General features: G+C 38.0%; 3 protein-coding genes across 3 annotated transcripts; 2 read left to right on the top strand and 1 right to left on the bottom strand.

Moving 5' to 3' along the window:
* Window positions 1-4,785: 4,785 nt before the first annotated feature.
* Window positions 4,786-5,413, top strand: LOC138828383 (histone H2B type 1-A-like). The gene has a single exon (XM_070024430.1). The coding sequence runs from the start codon at window positions 4,899-4,901 to the stop codon at window positions 5,262-5,264; it is 366 nt and encodes a 121-aa protein (XP_069880531.1). The 5' UTR covers window positions 4,786-4,898; the 3' UTR covers window positions 5,265-5,413.
* A 4,473-nt stretch (window positions 5,414-9,886) lies between these two features.
* On the bottom strand, window positions 9,887-10,382 carry H2bc1 (H2B clustered histone 1). The gene has a single exon (XM_070023470.1). The coding sequence runs from the start codon at window positions 10,330-10,332 to the stop codon at window positions 9,949-9,951; it is 384 nt and encodes a 127-aa protein (XP_069879571.1). The 5' UTR covers window positions 10,333-10,382; the 3' UTR covers window positions 9,887-9,948.
* A 254-nt stretch (window positions 10,383-10,636) lies between these two features.
* On the top strand, window positions 10,637-11,023 carry H2ac1 (H2A clustered histone 1). Its single transcript, XM_070023471.1, has one exon. The coding sequence runs from the start codon at window positions 10,637-10,639 to the stop codon at window positions 11,021-11,023; it is 387 nt and encodes a 128-aa protein (XP_069879572.1).
* The last annotated feature ends 6,156 nt before the right edge of the window (window positions 11,024-17,179 follow it).

Raw genomic sequence — 17,179 nt, forward strand, 5'->3', positions numbered from 1 at the left:
CAGACCAAACACACTTAATTGACCATAGTGCTAGGAGTGAGGTTTTCATTATGCCAAGAAAGTTGTCCCCTCAATTTTTCCTGAAGTTGCACTTACAAATAAAAATAGCAATTAAAATGGGATAAAGGCAGAAAGTTATTGAAGTTACTTTTTCTTTGGGGTAACACTTAGAACAGAATGAAAAGCTACTAGGAACAAGTCTTCAGAGTAGGATCTGAGACACACAGACATCTCCTTGCCCCCAGCAATCACAGATTTTTTTAAATTTCCAATGTTACTTTCATTTTACCTAAGAGCAAGAGATTCTGCCACTGGGAGTTGTATATTAATTTTCTAATATTTTCAAGTTGCCTGGCTCCTCAGAATCATTCCCTTCAACCTCTAAGTCTGAAAATCTTCAGAAAGTATTTACTCAGCTTGCATAGCATTCTAGGCTTTGAACCAGTGTTTGTGAGAGCTGTCTCTTCTCTAAATAAACCAACCTTGTGCTGAGTGACTGCTCTGATTTATAATTCTCACCATTCCGAACAGCAAGTCACTATTTTTGAAATAGGACACACAGGGAAACAATAAAACACACTAGACAATTTAGAATACTCTCTGAATCCTTCCATGATAGTAAATCATTTAAAAATGCTTTGCTTTAGGTATTATGTGTGTGTATTATTGGTCATAAAATAAAATACATTTCTTAATTTGTGTTGTAATTTTAACAAACTTGGAAAGCTCTTTGCCTGCCTCACAGTTTATTTGTATTTATATTTGGTGGGTTGCTACTGATACTTGCTATTGTTTTCAGCTGCTATTATTCATAACAGCAAAGTATTTCTCTTCTTTAGTCTTTTTGCGTAAGAGGCTACATTAAAGCAAGATTGCTCCCTTAATCTCTCTAGTCCTCATTCACCCACTTTAGAGAGTAATCAGATATAATTCTATCCCATTCTGAGCCTTAACATCATGCCTTCATTGTTGCCAATTTCATTTTACTTTAATCCCTCCTTTTCCACAGCCTGATTACAGTGGGACATTGCATTTCTTTTAGTGTTTACTATGACTGGCTGGATTTATAGATGGAAAACCGGCAACATCCCCAGAAAATCTTACTTTTTACTCACTAGCATGCCTTCTCATGCAGTAAAATATGTATGAACTGGAGACATCAGATAAATGCTAGTGTTTTGATGTTGCTGTAGTTACTCATTAAATAAAAGTGACTTAGCAACATACCATGTTTCAAAACTTGACCATAACCCCTCTCTGAAAGTGTGGCTGTCTATAAAGAGAACTGTTGATTATTAATACAATAATTTCTTGGTTGGCTATGGGACATTACCTGAATGAATTACTTAGACCTGGTTTTTTTTTTTTTTTTTTTTTTTTTTTTTTTTTTTTTTTTTTTTTTTTTTTGTCGGTCGTGGGGCTTGAACTCTGGGCCTGGGCGTTGTCCCTTAGCTCTTCAGCTCAAGGCGAGCGCTCTACCACTTGAGCTACAGCGCCACTTCCGGTTTTTTTTCTGGTGGTTTTATTGGAGATAGGAGTCTCACGGTCTCTCCTGCCCGGGCTGGCTTTGAACCGCGATCCTCAGATCTCAGCCTCCTGAGTAGCTAGGATTACAGGCGTGAGCCACCAGCGCCCGGCTAGACCTGGTTTTATTCTTCTTCTTTAGTACTAGAGAACATTAATGTTATTTTTAAAGATTTGCTAATATTTTACAAAATATTAAATAATAGGAAAAATTATCTAACAACTACTAGCATTTTACTAAGAAACAAAATTATTATTCAACTCAACATATTAGTGAATGTCTTAAACACCTACTGTGTTTAGTATTTTTTCCTTTGATTTTATAAAGTAAATAAAGTTTGCATTTTATTCAAGCAATCTTATATTCTTAAGATGGATCCTTGTTCGATATTGTTAACTGTCCAGTGAGCTGCCAAGGTCAGTTTTTTTGGGTGTGTGTCTGCCAGTTCTGGGGCTTGAACTCAGTGGCCTGAAGCTACATCTCCAATTCCAGCTTTTTTGGTACTTAACTGGAGATGAGGGAGGGGGTAACAAGTTTGACAAGAAATGTACTCACTACCTTCCTATGTAACAGGAACCCCTCTGTACATCACCTTGACAATTAAAAAAAAAAATCTCACAGACTTTTCTGTCCAGGCTAGCTTTGAACAGTGATCGTCAGCTCTCAGTCTCCTGAGTAGCTAGGATTACAGATATAAGCCCTTAGCACCTGTCTGGTTGTTCATTTTTAATGAAAGAGCTATGGAATGCTATATTTGAGAGTTTAGCATTTAGTAGTAACCTTTTTTCATTTGGTTTCGTCAAATTTCCAAAAATACATAAATATTTTTTATAGTCTAGACCACTTAATTTGCTGTGAATTTACGGTTTTCCTTTAATCTCTAAAGATTTAATTAAGCACTCTTTGGAAAGTTCATATCTGTGGATGCTAGCTCATCGATAAACTCAAATTTGCCTCATTTCTCTTAGTTGTTACTACTTTCTAGGTTCAATATAAGCAATTTATATTTTTCCAGAAACTGTTACATTTCATCATTATTTGCCAAGGTGTCAATATAGATTATAACCATGTTTTTTTAAATTTTAAAACAATCCTTATTTTCCATTTCTTCCAATATGAAGTTCTCGAGATGCTTAATAATTTTCAACAAACGGTTCTCATATTTATTCAATTCTATAAGTTTAAGTTCAAGTTTGTGGGTATGACAATTGCTAAGAAACTAATACTTTGCAAATTGTGAATTTTGTAGCTTGTTATGAATATGCAGATATTTGCTTTGGTTTGGAAATTTTGGGTACTTTCATTTTTATATAGTCATATTTGGCTGCTTTACTGTCTCTCAGTTGTTTCAGTAGTTGTTTAACTCACAGTGTTAAAGAAGTGGCAAAATATTTTGTCACATTTTCAGTATTGAAATGGTGTTAGACTTTGAGATATAAACCATAGAATAAACCCATTAGTCTGGGCATGGTGATGTCTCTAATCTCAGCACTTGGGAAGCAGAGACAGGATCATGAGGCAGGTCATCATGCCAGCCAGCCTGGGGGCCAAGGGAAAAACTCAACATATGATTCGTGGTTTCACATAAGGTATTAAAGGTATGTATGCGTGCTTGTAGTGGTGGTATTTAGGTTTGGAATTGCAGGGACTTGCCTTGCTGAAAAGATTTCTACCACTTCAGTAACACCCTCCAGCCCTTTTTTTTTTCATTTTTTATATATTTTTATTGTTTTTGTAAAGATGATGTACAGAGGGGTCCCAGTTACATAAGTCAGATAATGAGTACATTTCCTTTTGAAACAGTGTCACCTCTTCCCTCATTTTCATTTGCTTCAGTTTTTAAGATAGGGATCTTTCTTTCTTTCTTTCCTTTCTTTCTCTTTCTTTCTTTCTTTCTTTCTTTCTTTCTTTCTTTCTTTCTTTCTTTCTTTCTTTCTTTCTTTCTTTCTTTCTCTTTCTTTCTTTCTTTTTTTTGTCCAAGCCTACCTGTGACTAAGATCTTCCTTTGCTATGACTTTTTGTTTGTTTAACATGGCTGTGTTAAGATTTCAGGGTATGTAGTCATCCTAGAATTCTTTGGAAATCCTTGCTAGAAAATATTTGAGAAAACATACAACTTGAGATTTACTTGTTACTTAATATCTTATAGGCATGCTCTCCAAAACTAAGAGTTTACAAAATTATTTTTGTTTCAGTCTTATAATTCAGTGTAACTTTACCTTCCTTAAAATACCCAAAAGGCTCCCTAATAGGATTCCACATATTAAGGTCTCATTCTTTCTCTTAGGAAATGTGTGTGTGTGTGTGTGTGTGTGTGTGTATAATACAGTATAATACATATAAGTATATTTATATGTGTGCTCTTAATTTTCATTCTCTTAGGGAGTGTGTGTGTGTGTGTGTGTGTGTGTGTGTGTGTGTGTGTACATGCATGTTCTGTTCTCCATTTGCTCTTTTTCCCCAAGTGTGATGGCTTTTTACTAACAGTAGCCTGCCAGGAAGACTACTCTACTTGAAGCAGCTGCCCAACAGTTGCGTCCAGGATCAGATTCAGCTGTCAATATTTGCAAGCACTAAAATGAACACGTTTCATATGCCCAGCTATTGGAACAAAATTCTTCCCAAAGTCCTCTTAATTTGAGGAAGTGGTGGCCAATTAAATTTATTGTCGATGAAACAGAAATCATTGTTTTCCATAACTCTTTTGTGAGCCACCTAAATTGAGACGAGCCTTTGGCGTTCAGCTCTGGGTTTTGTTTTGTTTTTGCTCCCCAAGTTCAAGGCACTCACTGGGGTTTTTGCAAGGTATGAAGCGCTGTGAACTGAACTAGCAGATGCTGGCATTTGGGCAGCAGCACAGATCGGTTGTTGAACAAGCTCCACCCTGAATGGTGGTTTCACTACTCAAAACCTTGAGTTCGTTCTGTACATGCGAATGACTTGGGCCTTCTTGTTATGGGCAGCGTTGTCACCAGCTCCTGAATCTTTATGGCCAGGTTAGTTACCATCAACTCTCTCCACGTACTGGCCCCTTCGAAACCCGCAGCCATGGAGGACTTCAGGCTCACTCGAATGAACTAGGCTTGAGTTTAGCGCGCGCCTTTCCATGCACAGCCGTCTTTTTCCCAAGGGCAAATCCGTTATAACTGAAAAAACAAGTATCTGTTATGGCAGTTGTGGTTTAACTGATTACTGCCAAGCCATCTATCCAATCAGAGGACGTCATCCGTATCACCTCATTTGCATACTTCCCATTGTCCAGTCACAAGTTAGACGCAAAAGACGTCACTTGAGTCCCACGCCTATAAATAGAGCACTTTATGCCTGTTGGACAGCAGTTTGTTACCTTTAACCTTGGAGCCTTGCTGTGAAAATGCCCGGCCTCATGGCCAAGAATGTTTCTAAAAAGGGCTTCAAGAAAGCAGTCAAAATTGAAAAGGAGCCCGAAGAAAGTGCAAGAGATGCTGCGGAGACATCTGTTTCCATCTACAAGTTCCTGAAACAAATACATCTGGATGCTGCTCTCTCTTCAGAGGCCATGAGCTTCATGAATGCTTTCGTGAATGACACTCTTGATCGCATCGCAACAGAGGCCTCTCGCCTGGTGCACTACAACAAGCGTGCCATCCCCTCTAAGGAGATCCAGACGGCCATGCGCCTGCTGCCGCGGGAGGAACTAGCCCAGGAGGCTGCATCTGAATGCAAGAGGGCCCTGACCAAATACAAGCGCTCCAAGTAAGACTGTCCAGCCACTAGACGAAGTTACAACCCAATGGCTCTTCTAAGAGCCACCCACACTTCTTTAGAAGGGCTGTAAGCTGTTTACCTAGGTGGTTGCTTTTGTAACAATGTCATTTCTTGAAGTAATAAACTGATTAACTTGTTTTATTCGACAGCTTCATTTTTCTATCTACTATGACTAAAACTAGCATAGATTATAAGCTTTGATGTATTTGTGTTGTATTTTCTGTGAAAATTCACATCAAGTGAATTCACAAGAATCACAGCTTTATAAGGAGATTTCTGTAAATAAGAGCTCTGCGGGAATGTGGCTTGCCTTTAGGTTTTGATTATGCAAATCCTATTTCAGATAAGCCAAAAAAAGCCTATAGCTATAGACCTACAGAGGACTTTAGGGGAATCTGACAGGACTATCAGGGCTGGTTTTTTTTACACTGGCTGTGGTGTATAAAAGAAACCAAGTTTTCTATGACTCAAACTTGCTAACCCAGAGCTGCCCAAGTCCAGGGTTTCTGATGATTCCCTATGTACATTTTACTGGGGTCTTTCTATCACTATGTGGAGGACAGATTGACATTGGAACATGATCTTGCTATTTCAGATAATTTGTATTGGAATCCAGCAATTTGACTAACAACCTTTTAATATATTTTTAAAATTTATTTCAATCTGTTTTTTAGTTATCACTTTTATTATAGGATTATTTTAGATGGTGTGCATTATCTTCTTTTTATTTGCATTTCTATAACGACAAATAAGTAACTTTATATTGTATATATATGCTTGGCACTTTTTTAAATAATGGCACATTGGAAGCCTTTTACTGGATAGGTTCTCTCTTACTGAGCCATGCCTTCTAGCCTTCTTGACACTTCTTGTTAAGGTATCTGTCTGGATAGCAGAAATATATTCTTTCATCATTATCAAAACCATAGTGTCAGAAGGAATCACACTTTCCTGACTTTTGATGACAATTTAAATCTTGGCATTCTTTGACTTGCCACTGCATTCAATTTTCTTTTGCCGCCTCATGTGATTTCTTCTCTATGTCTCTGTGTCTGGTGTTCTTTCTCTTATGAGGAGAGTTATCATTGGATTTAAGACCCACTCCAAAATCCAAGGTGATCATATTTAACTGTTCTTAAATACATCCACAAACATCTTTGCTTTCAAGCAAGGACATATTCACAGGACCTTGGGTACAGACTTGGGCAGGTCTGTTGGATACAGAAGATCTTAGGAAACACTACAGCCACATATTAATAAAGTACCCAAAGGTACCCAAAGCTTTATCTTGGCCTTTAGTCAGGAAAAAAATATAGATCATATTATCTAGTATTTTAGAAATCTTTAAAGAAAATTCCAGACAGTACAAACCTTCCTTGGGCACCTAGTAGAAAGCAACCAGCCACAAGTTTACCTTGCTTTGTCTATCTTATGGCCCTAAAACTTTCCTTTTAAGGGCTGCTTTCTCTCTTCTCCAGAAAAACCTGTGTGTATGTGTGTGTGTGTGTGTGTGTGTGTGTGTGTGTGTGTGTGTGTGTGTGTGTGTGTGTGTGTGTGTGTGTGTGTGTAGGTGTTCAAAGGAATTATGGTGAAGGTAATTTTATTTGAAGGTAATTTTAGCATACAGGTTTCTAAATAGGCTTATGTTCTCTGTTCAGTGATAATGCAAAATCACAGTTTGGAAGTAGGACAAGTATTATTGTTCCTGCTTCTAAGGTAATCTCCAAAACAGCACACTTTCTATTTTCACATAAACAAAGCAACAAATACCACTCACAAACTTCAAGAGAAGTAATGTGTTTGTCACTAGTCATCGTTTACAGTCATTATTTTTATAGTAACTTACAAATTAAAGAGACAGCAGTAACGCTTCCAATTTATTCAATTATTAATATTCCATGATAATTAAAATTCCAGTTGTTGTTGAAGTGTGTTTAGTGAACTAAACTTCAGTGACTAATATTCATGTATACCAAAACCATGAAGCTTAAGGGCAGCTTTTGTAAAGAAAGCATCCATTCAAGAAGCTAGGAACTTTTTTTTTTTAATGAACCAACAAGACAGAAAAAATAAATTATGAGGGAGAAAAAGAGTAAAAAATAATTATGAAACAAGAAAAACTAAAAAAAGTACAAAAGTATAAAAATACATTTTGAAAGAGCATTAACCAATACGTAATGCATTTTGTAAAATATAAGAATGTACATAGAAAAGGATATTAAAGATATAGTTGCAGAAAGTACAATGATGACAACAGTACCAACAGAGATGAGTTTGCTAATCTCTAAAGGACATTCCATTAATAATTTCCTTGAAAAATATAATTTTAAAGTTTTCCAAATTAGTCAATAATTTTATAAAAGAAAAATAGAGAAAATTAAAGAACTATCCTTAAATGATGGCATGAAATTCAAAAGGAATTTTACTGAAGAATAAAGATTAAAGAATACTAATGCTGTTTAAACAATTTTAGATTATAAATAACCTCCCTTAAATTCTGTATTATCTTTGTAAGTTCAATGAAAATTTTGATTTAAAAATCCAGACATTACATTCAAAAAAGGAAAAAATAGATTGCCTTAGTTTATAACATTGAATTTCAAATTGTTAATAAAACATTGGCAAGTAGAACTTAGCAAAATGTTAAATTATGGTTAAAATTAAAATATATAGTGCCCAAGCAAGGGTTTATAAAAATAATACACGGTCCACTCAGTATTAGGAAACCTATTAAAATAACTCATCACAATATATCTAATGAGCAAAGATTTGTGACTGTTTACAAAGATGCTGAAAGATATTTGACAAAACAACAGAAATTCTTGATTTAAAACTATTAATAAGCAGTATACTTCTTCCCCATAACATACATTTAATCACTACTAATGCAGAACAATCTTCAACATAATTAGGGACAGTGATGTGTATTTTTATCCCTATTTCTTATAGCAAAGGTGTAAGCTACTGAACTCAGGAAAAAGAAACTAGAAGTGAACTATCTAAAAGGAAGCAATAAAAGTTTACTTTCTTCAAATAACATTGTAAACATGTAAAACCTAACAAAATCTATCAGAGAACTAGAATGAAAATAAATCAATACGGTGAGACCATAGAATATTAAAATAAAGCACAGAATTTTATATTTCATATAAAGCAAAATATTAGCAGATATTAGAGAAATTCCATATGCACAATAGCACTTAAGCAAAATATTTAGAACTTTTGTAATGCAAAGTTTATATGATGGCTGTCAAAATATATCTGATGCAAAAGCTACATCAGATTTGGTGTAAGTTACTTTTTGCCCAAGTAATCTAACTAGTTCTTGAACAATTGGGGTACTTGTTGAAAGTGGTCAGAGAGCTGTGTGGTACCAGCTTCTCAAGGTCTTTACAGGGCAGCTGGCACTCCTAACTAGAGCTAATGCTTCTTGCAATACAATATGGACACATATGTCCTGTCTGTCACCTCCTTGAAGGAGCTGTAGCCAAAACATGTCTCACTTTGCACAGAAGTTTAGGACATTTTAATGTGATGGATTTTTTTTTCCTGCACATTAAGAAATTGCACCAAATGGCACTTTTAATGTAGAGAAAGTCTTAAAAGTATATATGCACCTTCTAAGTCTTTGTATAAAATAATTTTTAAAAATATTATCAAATCAAAATTTTCAGCTAACACGTTTTCTTTTTAAGGCTGTTAAATTCAGTGTCTATACTGTTTTACATGCTTATTTACCCTGGGAGAATAACGTAAGTGATCCTGTAATAGAGGACATAAACACCAATTTTAGTGATTTCATCATAAAACATTTTTGGTGGAATATTAGTTGTCAAGAAGAGATTCAGTGAAGTTGTTTGCCAGTTGTGCTCAGCCATGTTATTTGAAGTACTTTTAGACTCTCCCCATTTCCACTGTCACCATACTCTCAGCAAAACTAATATAGGGTGTCCTCTCAAAGAATATGAAAGATACTGGCCTACAAACCTCAATTTTGAACTTTTTGGGGGGGTCATGGGGCTTGAACTCTGGGCCTGGGCACTGTCCCTCAACTCTTCAGCTCAAGGCTAGCTCTCTACCACTTAAGCCACAGCGCCATTTCCTAGAAACCTCAATTTTATGGGTTAATTCTCACTTTCACTGTACTTGGAAAAGTGTAATCGGAAAACAGCCTTGTTTCCTTTGAAAAAACAGTAACAAAAAAACCATAAAACAAAAAGGACTTCAGGCCACAAAGCTCAAGATCTGTTTTTTGATAGGCTTGGAAAAAGTTCTAGTGAAGGGCCACTTGCGTCCTTGTAGCAGTTATCCCAACATCGTATTCATGAGCTACAAAACGTCAGCTCCTTTTGAAAAATCATCCAAGACCCTCTGGACTGGCCTCATGATTAGTCTACAAGTACGTACTTAGGTCTGCATCCAATCACACTGACCTTAGGACTAAAGAATGACTTAACGGAGTTGGAAGTGTGGCCTCAAGACCTAGAGCACCAGACGGGGGGAGAAGGGAGCTGAAAGAATGAAGCCTGGAGTACAGGCTCCAGTACCTGCACACACATAGAAAAAACCAAAACCAAAATCCACACTCATCAAGTAAGCACACGGCTCTTTTATCAGAAAGCGTAGGTGGCTCTTAAAAGAGCCTTTGGGTTAGAAACGAACTTGGGTTGCCAAATTTACTTGGAGCTGGTGTACTTGGTGACGGCCTTGGTGCCCTCGGACACGGCGTGCTTGGCCAGCTCCCCAGGCAGCAGCAGGCGCACGGCCGTCTGGATCTCCCGAGACGTGATGGTCGAGCGCTTGTTGTAGTGCGCCAGGCGAGACGCCTCGCCCGCGATGCGCTCGAAGATGTCGGTGACGAAAGAGTTCATGATGCTCATGGCCTTGGAGGAGATGCCAGTGTCAGGATGAACCTGTTTCAGCACCTTATAGATGTAAATGGAGTAGCTTTCTTTTCGGGTTCTCTTGCGCTTCTTCCCCTCCTTCTTCTGAGTCTTAGTGACAGCCTTCTTGAAGCCCTTCTTAGAGATGGTGGCGCCCTTCGAAGATACCTCAGGCATAGTTGGTACACAGCCGTAAAACGCCTACCCGTCCCGAAACCGCCAAGCAAACGGAGATCCAAAGGCCCGAAAGACTGGTATTTATAGGCTTGGTATTCAAATGACGTATGGTATCCACTATCTGATTGGATAATGGTCTTTGCGTGTATGTAAATCAGGTTATTCGATCAAACCTTTCTGATTGGCCACAGAATCATCAGCCAATCAAGTGTCCATTTGCGACCTGCTGTCAGAGTATAAATAGACCCATAGCAGTCAATTGATTACCCATATAACTTGCTCTATAAGGGCATCTTTTGGAACTATGTGTGTGCGGAGCAGGCAGACCGGCAAATCCCGTGCTAAGGCCCTGTCCCGCTCTGTTAGAGCGGGCTTGCAGTTTCCTGTGGGCCGCCTCTACCGGCTGCTCCGCCAAGGCAACTATGTCAACCGCATAGGAGCCGGAGCCCCAGTGTATCTGGCTGCGGTACTGGAGTATCTGACAGCTGAGATTTTGGAGCTGGCTGGCAATGCAGCCCGGGACAACAAGAAGACGCGCATTACTCCACGTCATTTGCTATTGGCTATCCGTAATGATGAAGAGCTCAACAAGCTATTGCGTGGTGTGACAATCCCACAGGGTGGCGTCCTGCCTCACATCCATGCTGTGCTGTTGCCTAAGACCAGTGGTCATAAGATTCAGGGCAAATAACTTCAAGAAGCAAGTTTCATATGACCTACCTGGTGTAAACGGCACAAACGGCTCTTTTCAGAGCCACCTACAGATTCAGACAAAGCTAGCTGTGCACGATCTACTCGAGTGATCCTCGTGGACTAGGCCATCAAGACCATCATTTTAACTTTAATGTGGTGCTCTTGATTTTTGGTTTCTCATGGATTATTGAACCCTAAATCAACGAGTAGAAAAAAATTGGAGACAGTAATGCACAAACCTGCTCCCCTACCAACTGCGGGCTGTGGAAACTGGTACATAGTAAACTGGTAGTAGCAACTCTTAACACACTTTGGAGTACTCCAGAGAAAAGAGCTAGTTGCGGATATTCTAGCATTGAAACAGATCGTTTCTGAGGTAGTATGAAGAGAATACTGTTTGATTTTCAATAGATTAACGGGCATATGTGGATTAGATCACAAATAGACTGATTTGGCTACTCCTGCATTAACTCAGTCTTACAGGTTCTGTGATTTCTCCAAAGTGATTTCTCCGAACTGTCTCTACAAAAGAATTTCCTTCCCAGTGTAGTAATGTCCGTATGGTAAGGTTTCACATGTATTTGAGTAAGCCAAAAGTGAGGAAGTAAGCTAAAATGTAGGGTATGTGTAAAGGAGTATTTCTGAATAGTTGATGCTCAAAGTAATAATAGGATTGTTTCTTAAGAATAACATATAATCCTAGCAGGAGGCTGAGGTCAAGGATCGAGATTTAATTAGAAGCCAGCTAGGGCAGATAAATCCCAGAAACTTAGCTCAAATTAACAAAAAGCCAGAAAGTAAAGGTATAACTCGAGTGGTAGAGCACCAGCCTTGAGTGAAAAAGCCATGCAAGAGCCTTGTGTTAAAGCCCTAGTTAGTACTCACACCAAATGTGTGTGTGTGTATGAAAATGAATAATGTGTAAAAAAAACTATCATTTTTTGAAATTTAGAAATTAGGGACAATATTTCCAAAGTTTTAGCTACTAAAAGATAGCAATGTGAGCTGTAAAAACTGTTAAATCGAAAATTGTTATTCCAGAAGCGTAAGTCAAAATAAATCTCTTTATATAAAGTGCACAGACTTGGGCATTTCATTATAGTAACAAAATGGGATGACTGAGTCAAAGAGTATGCAAGAATTTATAGGGTTTTAAATATATATATATCATGAAGTTACTTTTCCAGATGATTATACACAAAACAAAACATGAGTATATTATTTCATTTTGCCTTCGTGCAAATTAGCCTTTTAACAGTAATGATCATAGTGAACAAAGAGTTCATTTCTATTTCTTTTCATCAGAATGAGGTGTGTGTGTGTGTGTGTGTGTGTGTGTGTGTGTGTGTGTCTGTCTGTCTGTCTGTCTGTCTGTCTGTCTGTCTGTCTGTGTGATATTTTTTACCAGTTCTATCTTGCTAAATGCCATGGTGGGTTTATTAAAAATGAACTTAAACAATGAATTCACACATATGTTTTTTATTGTTGTTTTGGTTTTTTTTGTTTGTTTTTTTTGTTTTTGGTCATGGAGCTTGAACTCTGGGCAAGGGTGCTGTCCCTCAGTTCTTCAGCTCAAGGCTAGCACTCTACTTGAGCAACAGCACCACTTCTGGTTTTCTGAGTGGTTTATTGGAGATAAAAGTCTCATAGACTTTCCTGCCCAGACTGACTTTGAATTGTGACCCTCAGATCTCAGCCTCCTGAGTAGCTAGGACTACAGATGTGAGCCACAGACACCCAGCTACATTAATTGTTTTTTAACATTATAAAATAACATAAAATTAGGCCCTTAATAGAATATTTTTAGTCTGAAAATAATTTTACAGTGCAGTTGAATCTTTTAAACTATTTCTTGATGAAGAACAAAATTCCTTACTAATTTAAAATATGGTTACACAAGAGCTCCTTTAATGTAAAAAAACAATCATTACTAACACCAAAGGGAGCCTAGTAGGAATTTCATGTAAAAATATATCCAATTTTTAATACAGTTCAGAAATTATGCTGGGAAAAATTTACAGTTATTAATATATTATTTAATAAGTCTAGGGAGAAAAGTAGAAACCATTGCTTAAAATATATATTCAGACTTCAACTTTTTGTGTACTGGTAAAAATATAAAATCAGAAAGTAATTAAATTAACAGTAATTATAGAACACCCACAGGACTTGGTCATATTTTGTGTCAATTGTTATTTCTGCCTCTTGTGACCACAGAAATTGGACAGTCCTGTTTTAATGCTCATCTTTCCTACTTTTGAACTAAATGGTTTGAACAAGCTAATTAATATCTATGGGCCTCATGGTAACACTTATCTAAGAGGGTTATCGTGAAGATCAAACTGACATAATGCATAGAAAGCTTCTAGCACACACTCAGGTAGTATTTTTCTCCATCTAACTCAATGGTCCTCCAGAGATGATCTCCATCTAAATCAGTGGTCCTCCTCCACCGTAATTTTGCCTCCCAATATACATTTTACATGTCTAGAGACATTTTTGGTTACTAAAATCAGGTTGTATGTTTCACAGTTAGCCAAGTTATGAAATCAGCCTAGGTACCCATCAACAAGTGAATGGATAAAGAATATTGGGCACATGTACCATGGAATGTTTTTCAGCCAATAAAAAAAGAAAGAAATCATGTCATTTGCAGAAAAATGGATGAAAACTGGAGATTATCATGGTAAGTAAAATAAGCCAGACCCAGAAAGACAAGACAAGGAATGCCTGAGATTGCCAGCAAGCCACCAGAAATGAGGCAAGAGGCCCGTAAGTGATTCCCCTCACAGCTCTCAGGGAAACTAGCCCTGCCTATGCTAGTTGTTAGATTCCCAGTCCTTCCAAGTCCCCAGTACTGTAAAACAACACATTTCTGTCATTTGAGCCACCAAATTTCTGGCTCTTAGCAAATCTGGGTTTGGGGTTCAGCCCTTCTAACCTTGTAACTCTCTATGTAATCTTCCTTTCCTTCTCTTTCTTTTTTGCTCCCTCCCTCCTTCCCTCCCTCCTTCCCCCCTTCCTTCCTTCCTTCCTTCCTTCCTTCCTTCCTTCCTTCCTTCCTTCCTTCCTTCCTTCCTTCCTTCTTTTACTGGTGTTGATAGCCCTACCCTTGCATTTTCAATGCAAGTGCTCTACCACTTGAGCCTTTTTGCTTTTAGTTTATTTTATAGGGAAGGTCTCATGCTTTTTGCCTAGGACCAATCTTAGACAGTGATAATCCTTTACTTCTCATGGTGCTGGGATTACAGGCATGAACCACCAACAGTGAATGTTCTTTTCTTGATAGACCAGCTGTCTTACTTGCTGAGGGGAAATCTTTGATAGGGATAAAGGATGGCCTTCTGAGATATGTGGGCTCTGAACTTTCTTGAAGATAATATTTGATATGTGGGGAGTGAGGTTTGCACAAATGAGGGCAAGAAAACTCCCAGACCAGTCTGACTGGAACAGATGACTCATATAAGTAAGCACATGCTTAAATTTTTTGCATTCCAGGAGTGCTACCAATATGGTTTTGCACTGGGTTGTAAATCTGCCAGAGATAAAATTTGTAGCCAATAAGGAGCCGTTTAAGATTTCAGTGAAGCTGGGCGCCTGTGGCTCACGCCTGTAAACCTAGCCTGTAATCGGGAGGCTGAGATCTGAGGATCACGGTTCAAAGCTAGCCTGGGCAGGAAACTCCATGACACTCTTATCTCCAATAACCATTAGAAAACCAGAAGTGGTGCTGTGGCTCAAATGGTAGACCACTTGCCTTGAGCTAAAGAGCTGAGGGACATTGCCCAGACAACCACCACCAACAGCAACAACAAAAAGGTTTCAATGAACTTGAGTATGCCTATTATGAAAGATTAGGCTTTCATAAAATCAAGTTTATTATTTGGCTTGTTGGCAGGCCCAGAATAGGGGTGGGAGAGGAGAGACAGAGGTTCACTGACATACTTCTAATATCAGACCTGCAGATGAGTGCCCAGCTCCTCAGCCTTTCCACTCCTTATGCTATCTGGATCTCAGTACTAGGAGGAACCTGGCTTCTGCTTTGCATATCTGTTAAGGTCAAAATAGCAGGCAAAAACATTTGGAGATGGATTTTTCTTGTCCAAGAGAGCAAAAAGAACAACTAGAAAATGTCCAAGGGCCTACTACCAGTGTATGACTTGGGCTAAAGTGACCCCTGGGGTTACTAAGTATAAAATAACAGATGGGACTAGGTTTTTTGTTTTTTTAAGAGAGCTCACAAATGACCTTTGGCAACCCCAAACGTGCTTATTAGAGCAAAGATGGAAAGATGAAGCTGACAGCTACTAAGTTTCCTTCATTTATGTGTTTTAGACTCAAGGATTTTTATGTTGAGTAGCTACATCTGTTAAAGGTCATCCTCAACCCTGAAGCATGTGAACTAGGGCTTCCAGCCCCCTGGTGACAGCAAGCTTGATCTAATTGCAGGCTGCCCTCTTCAACAGTTCTTTTTGACTGAACAAATGCTGCCTTTCTACCTCTGGCTTAATTTGGAGTTACACGAACGCTATAATCCATGTGTAACAGCTGAGAATGGCTTTTAGATAATCACTCTGCAAAGCAATATCATTAGCAATATTAATACTTGCCTGTAGATTACTATAATTACACATGTAGTAAGCAATGCTGACTCAGAATGACATAGATTTATTTAAAAAAAAAGACTATGTACTAAGCAAGGGTTTCCAAACAAACAATTCTTCCCTCCCCCACTTTCCACCATGCATACAACATTTTCTCACACTCAGTTCTCCTACTATTTGTACTAAAAAATCTAGGGGAGAAAAATGTTGCTTCAATGTCTATGCCTTCAATGTCTAAGCATTATATTTTGATACATGAAGAAAATTAAGACATAAAATGGAGCTTAACTCATGACTCCTTTAAAAAATCACTATTAATGTTGGCTGCACATGTGGGTAAGTTTGGGTATTTTTACCAAAATAATAGTGTTGTGTTGGTGGTGATGATGATAATGATGATGATGATGATGATGATGATGATGATGATGATGATGATGGTGGTGGTGGTGTGGTGATGATGATGATACAGCTTGAGTCTGCTTATTTTCCACTTCGTTGCTAAGCTTGGGACAAAGGTAACCTTGAATTGACCATGGCACAAGGAATTCTTTAAAAGATTATGCTATTTTCCTGCCATGAAGCTAGGCCTAATTTCAGTGTTCTGAGATCCAAAGAACTTTATTAGTTACTCCAGACAAGATAAGACTTTTTTTTTCCTATTTAGAAGTGGGGAACCAGCTTGCCTTCTACTCTCCCAACCCCAAATACTCATACACTAAATTTTCATGCTTTTAAGAGAAAGAAATCTAGGAGAATTATAGATCAGGGCCATTTACCTTTCCCAGTCTTTGTCATATAAATCGGTCATTTGTTTAACAAGAAAGGAATTGACACAAAGTTGTCTCACAAATTACAATTTCAAACTAGGCAGTGAACCCCAAAGGCAAGCCCATTGGAGGTAAAGCAGAAGCTCGTAATACTGATCCTGGGATTGTTTATCATGCTAGTATTTTACATCATGGATTTTTATACTTTGTGGTTTAGGACTGTATTAAACGAGTGGTTTTCTTCATTACTGAATTTCCTGTAAATGACCCCTTGGATTTTGCTCCTGGGGTACATACCTCTATCCTAGTTATCCCTGGTAGGGAGTTACTTAGGGCACAACAATCACCACAGAAATCACCTATATGAAAGGAAAGAAAGATCAAGATTTGTGTCAAAGTTCATCTGAGAGCCAGGACACTAGTGGCTCATGCCTATAATCCTAACTACTCAGGAGGCTGAGATCTAAGGATCTTGGTTCAAAGCCAAGATCACCAGAAAAGCTGGATATGGCTCAAGTGGTAGAGTACTAGTTTTTGAGCAGAAAAAAAAAGTTCAGAGATAACAAGGAGGCCCTGAGTTCAAGTCCCCGGGATGAGTACAAAAAGAAAATTTTCACTTGAGGCCTTAGTCAAGACAGGAAGGTAGTAGTTAAATCTACAGAATTAAAACACACACTCTAAGAAGTAAACTTTAAAAAAAAAACAGATTTGTGTCTTTCTCTGTCATCTCTATCACTTACTGGCTACAAGACCTAGGACTACTTAATTACTCTTCTAAACCCC

Source organism: Dipodomys merriami, unplaced genomic scaffold (genome assembly GCF_024711535.1).
Source record: "Dipodomys merriami isolate MVZ:Mamm:240054 unplaced genomic scaffold, mDipMer1.0.p SCAF_16, whole genome shotgun sequence".
Taxonomy (NCBI): domain Eukaryota; kingdom Metazoa; phylum Chordata; class Mammalia; order Rodentia; family Heteromyidae; genus Dipodomys; species Dipodomys merriami.

Coding starts and splice junctions, on each gene's coding strand:
- LOC138828383 (XM_070024430.1), top strand. CDS start 4,899: ATGCCCGGCCTCATGGCCAAGAATGTTTCTAAAAAGGGCTTCAAGAAA.
- H2bc1 (XM_070023470.1), bottom strand. CDS start 10,332: ATGCCTGAGGTATCTTCGAAGGGCGCCACCATCTCTAAGAAGGGCTTC.
- H2ac1 (XM_070023471.1), top strand. CDS start 10,637: ATGTGTGTGCGGAGCAGGCAGACCGGCAAATCCCGTGCTAAGGCCCTG.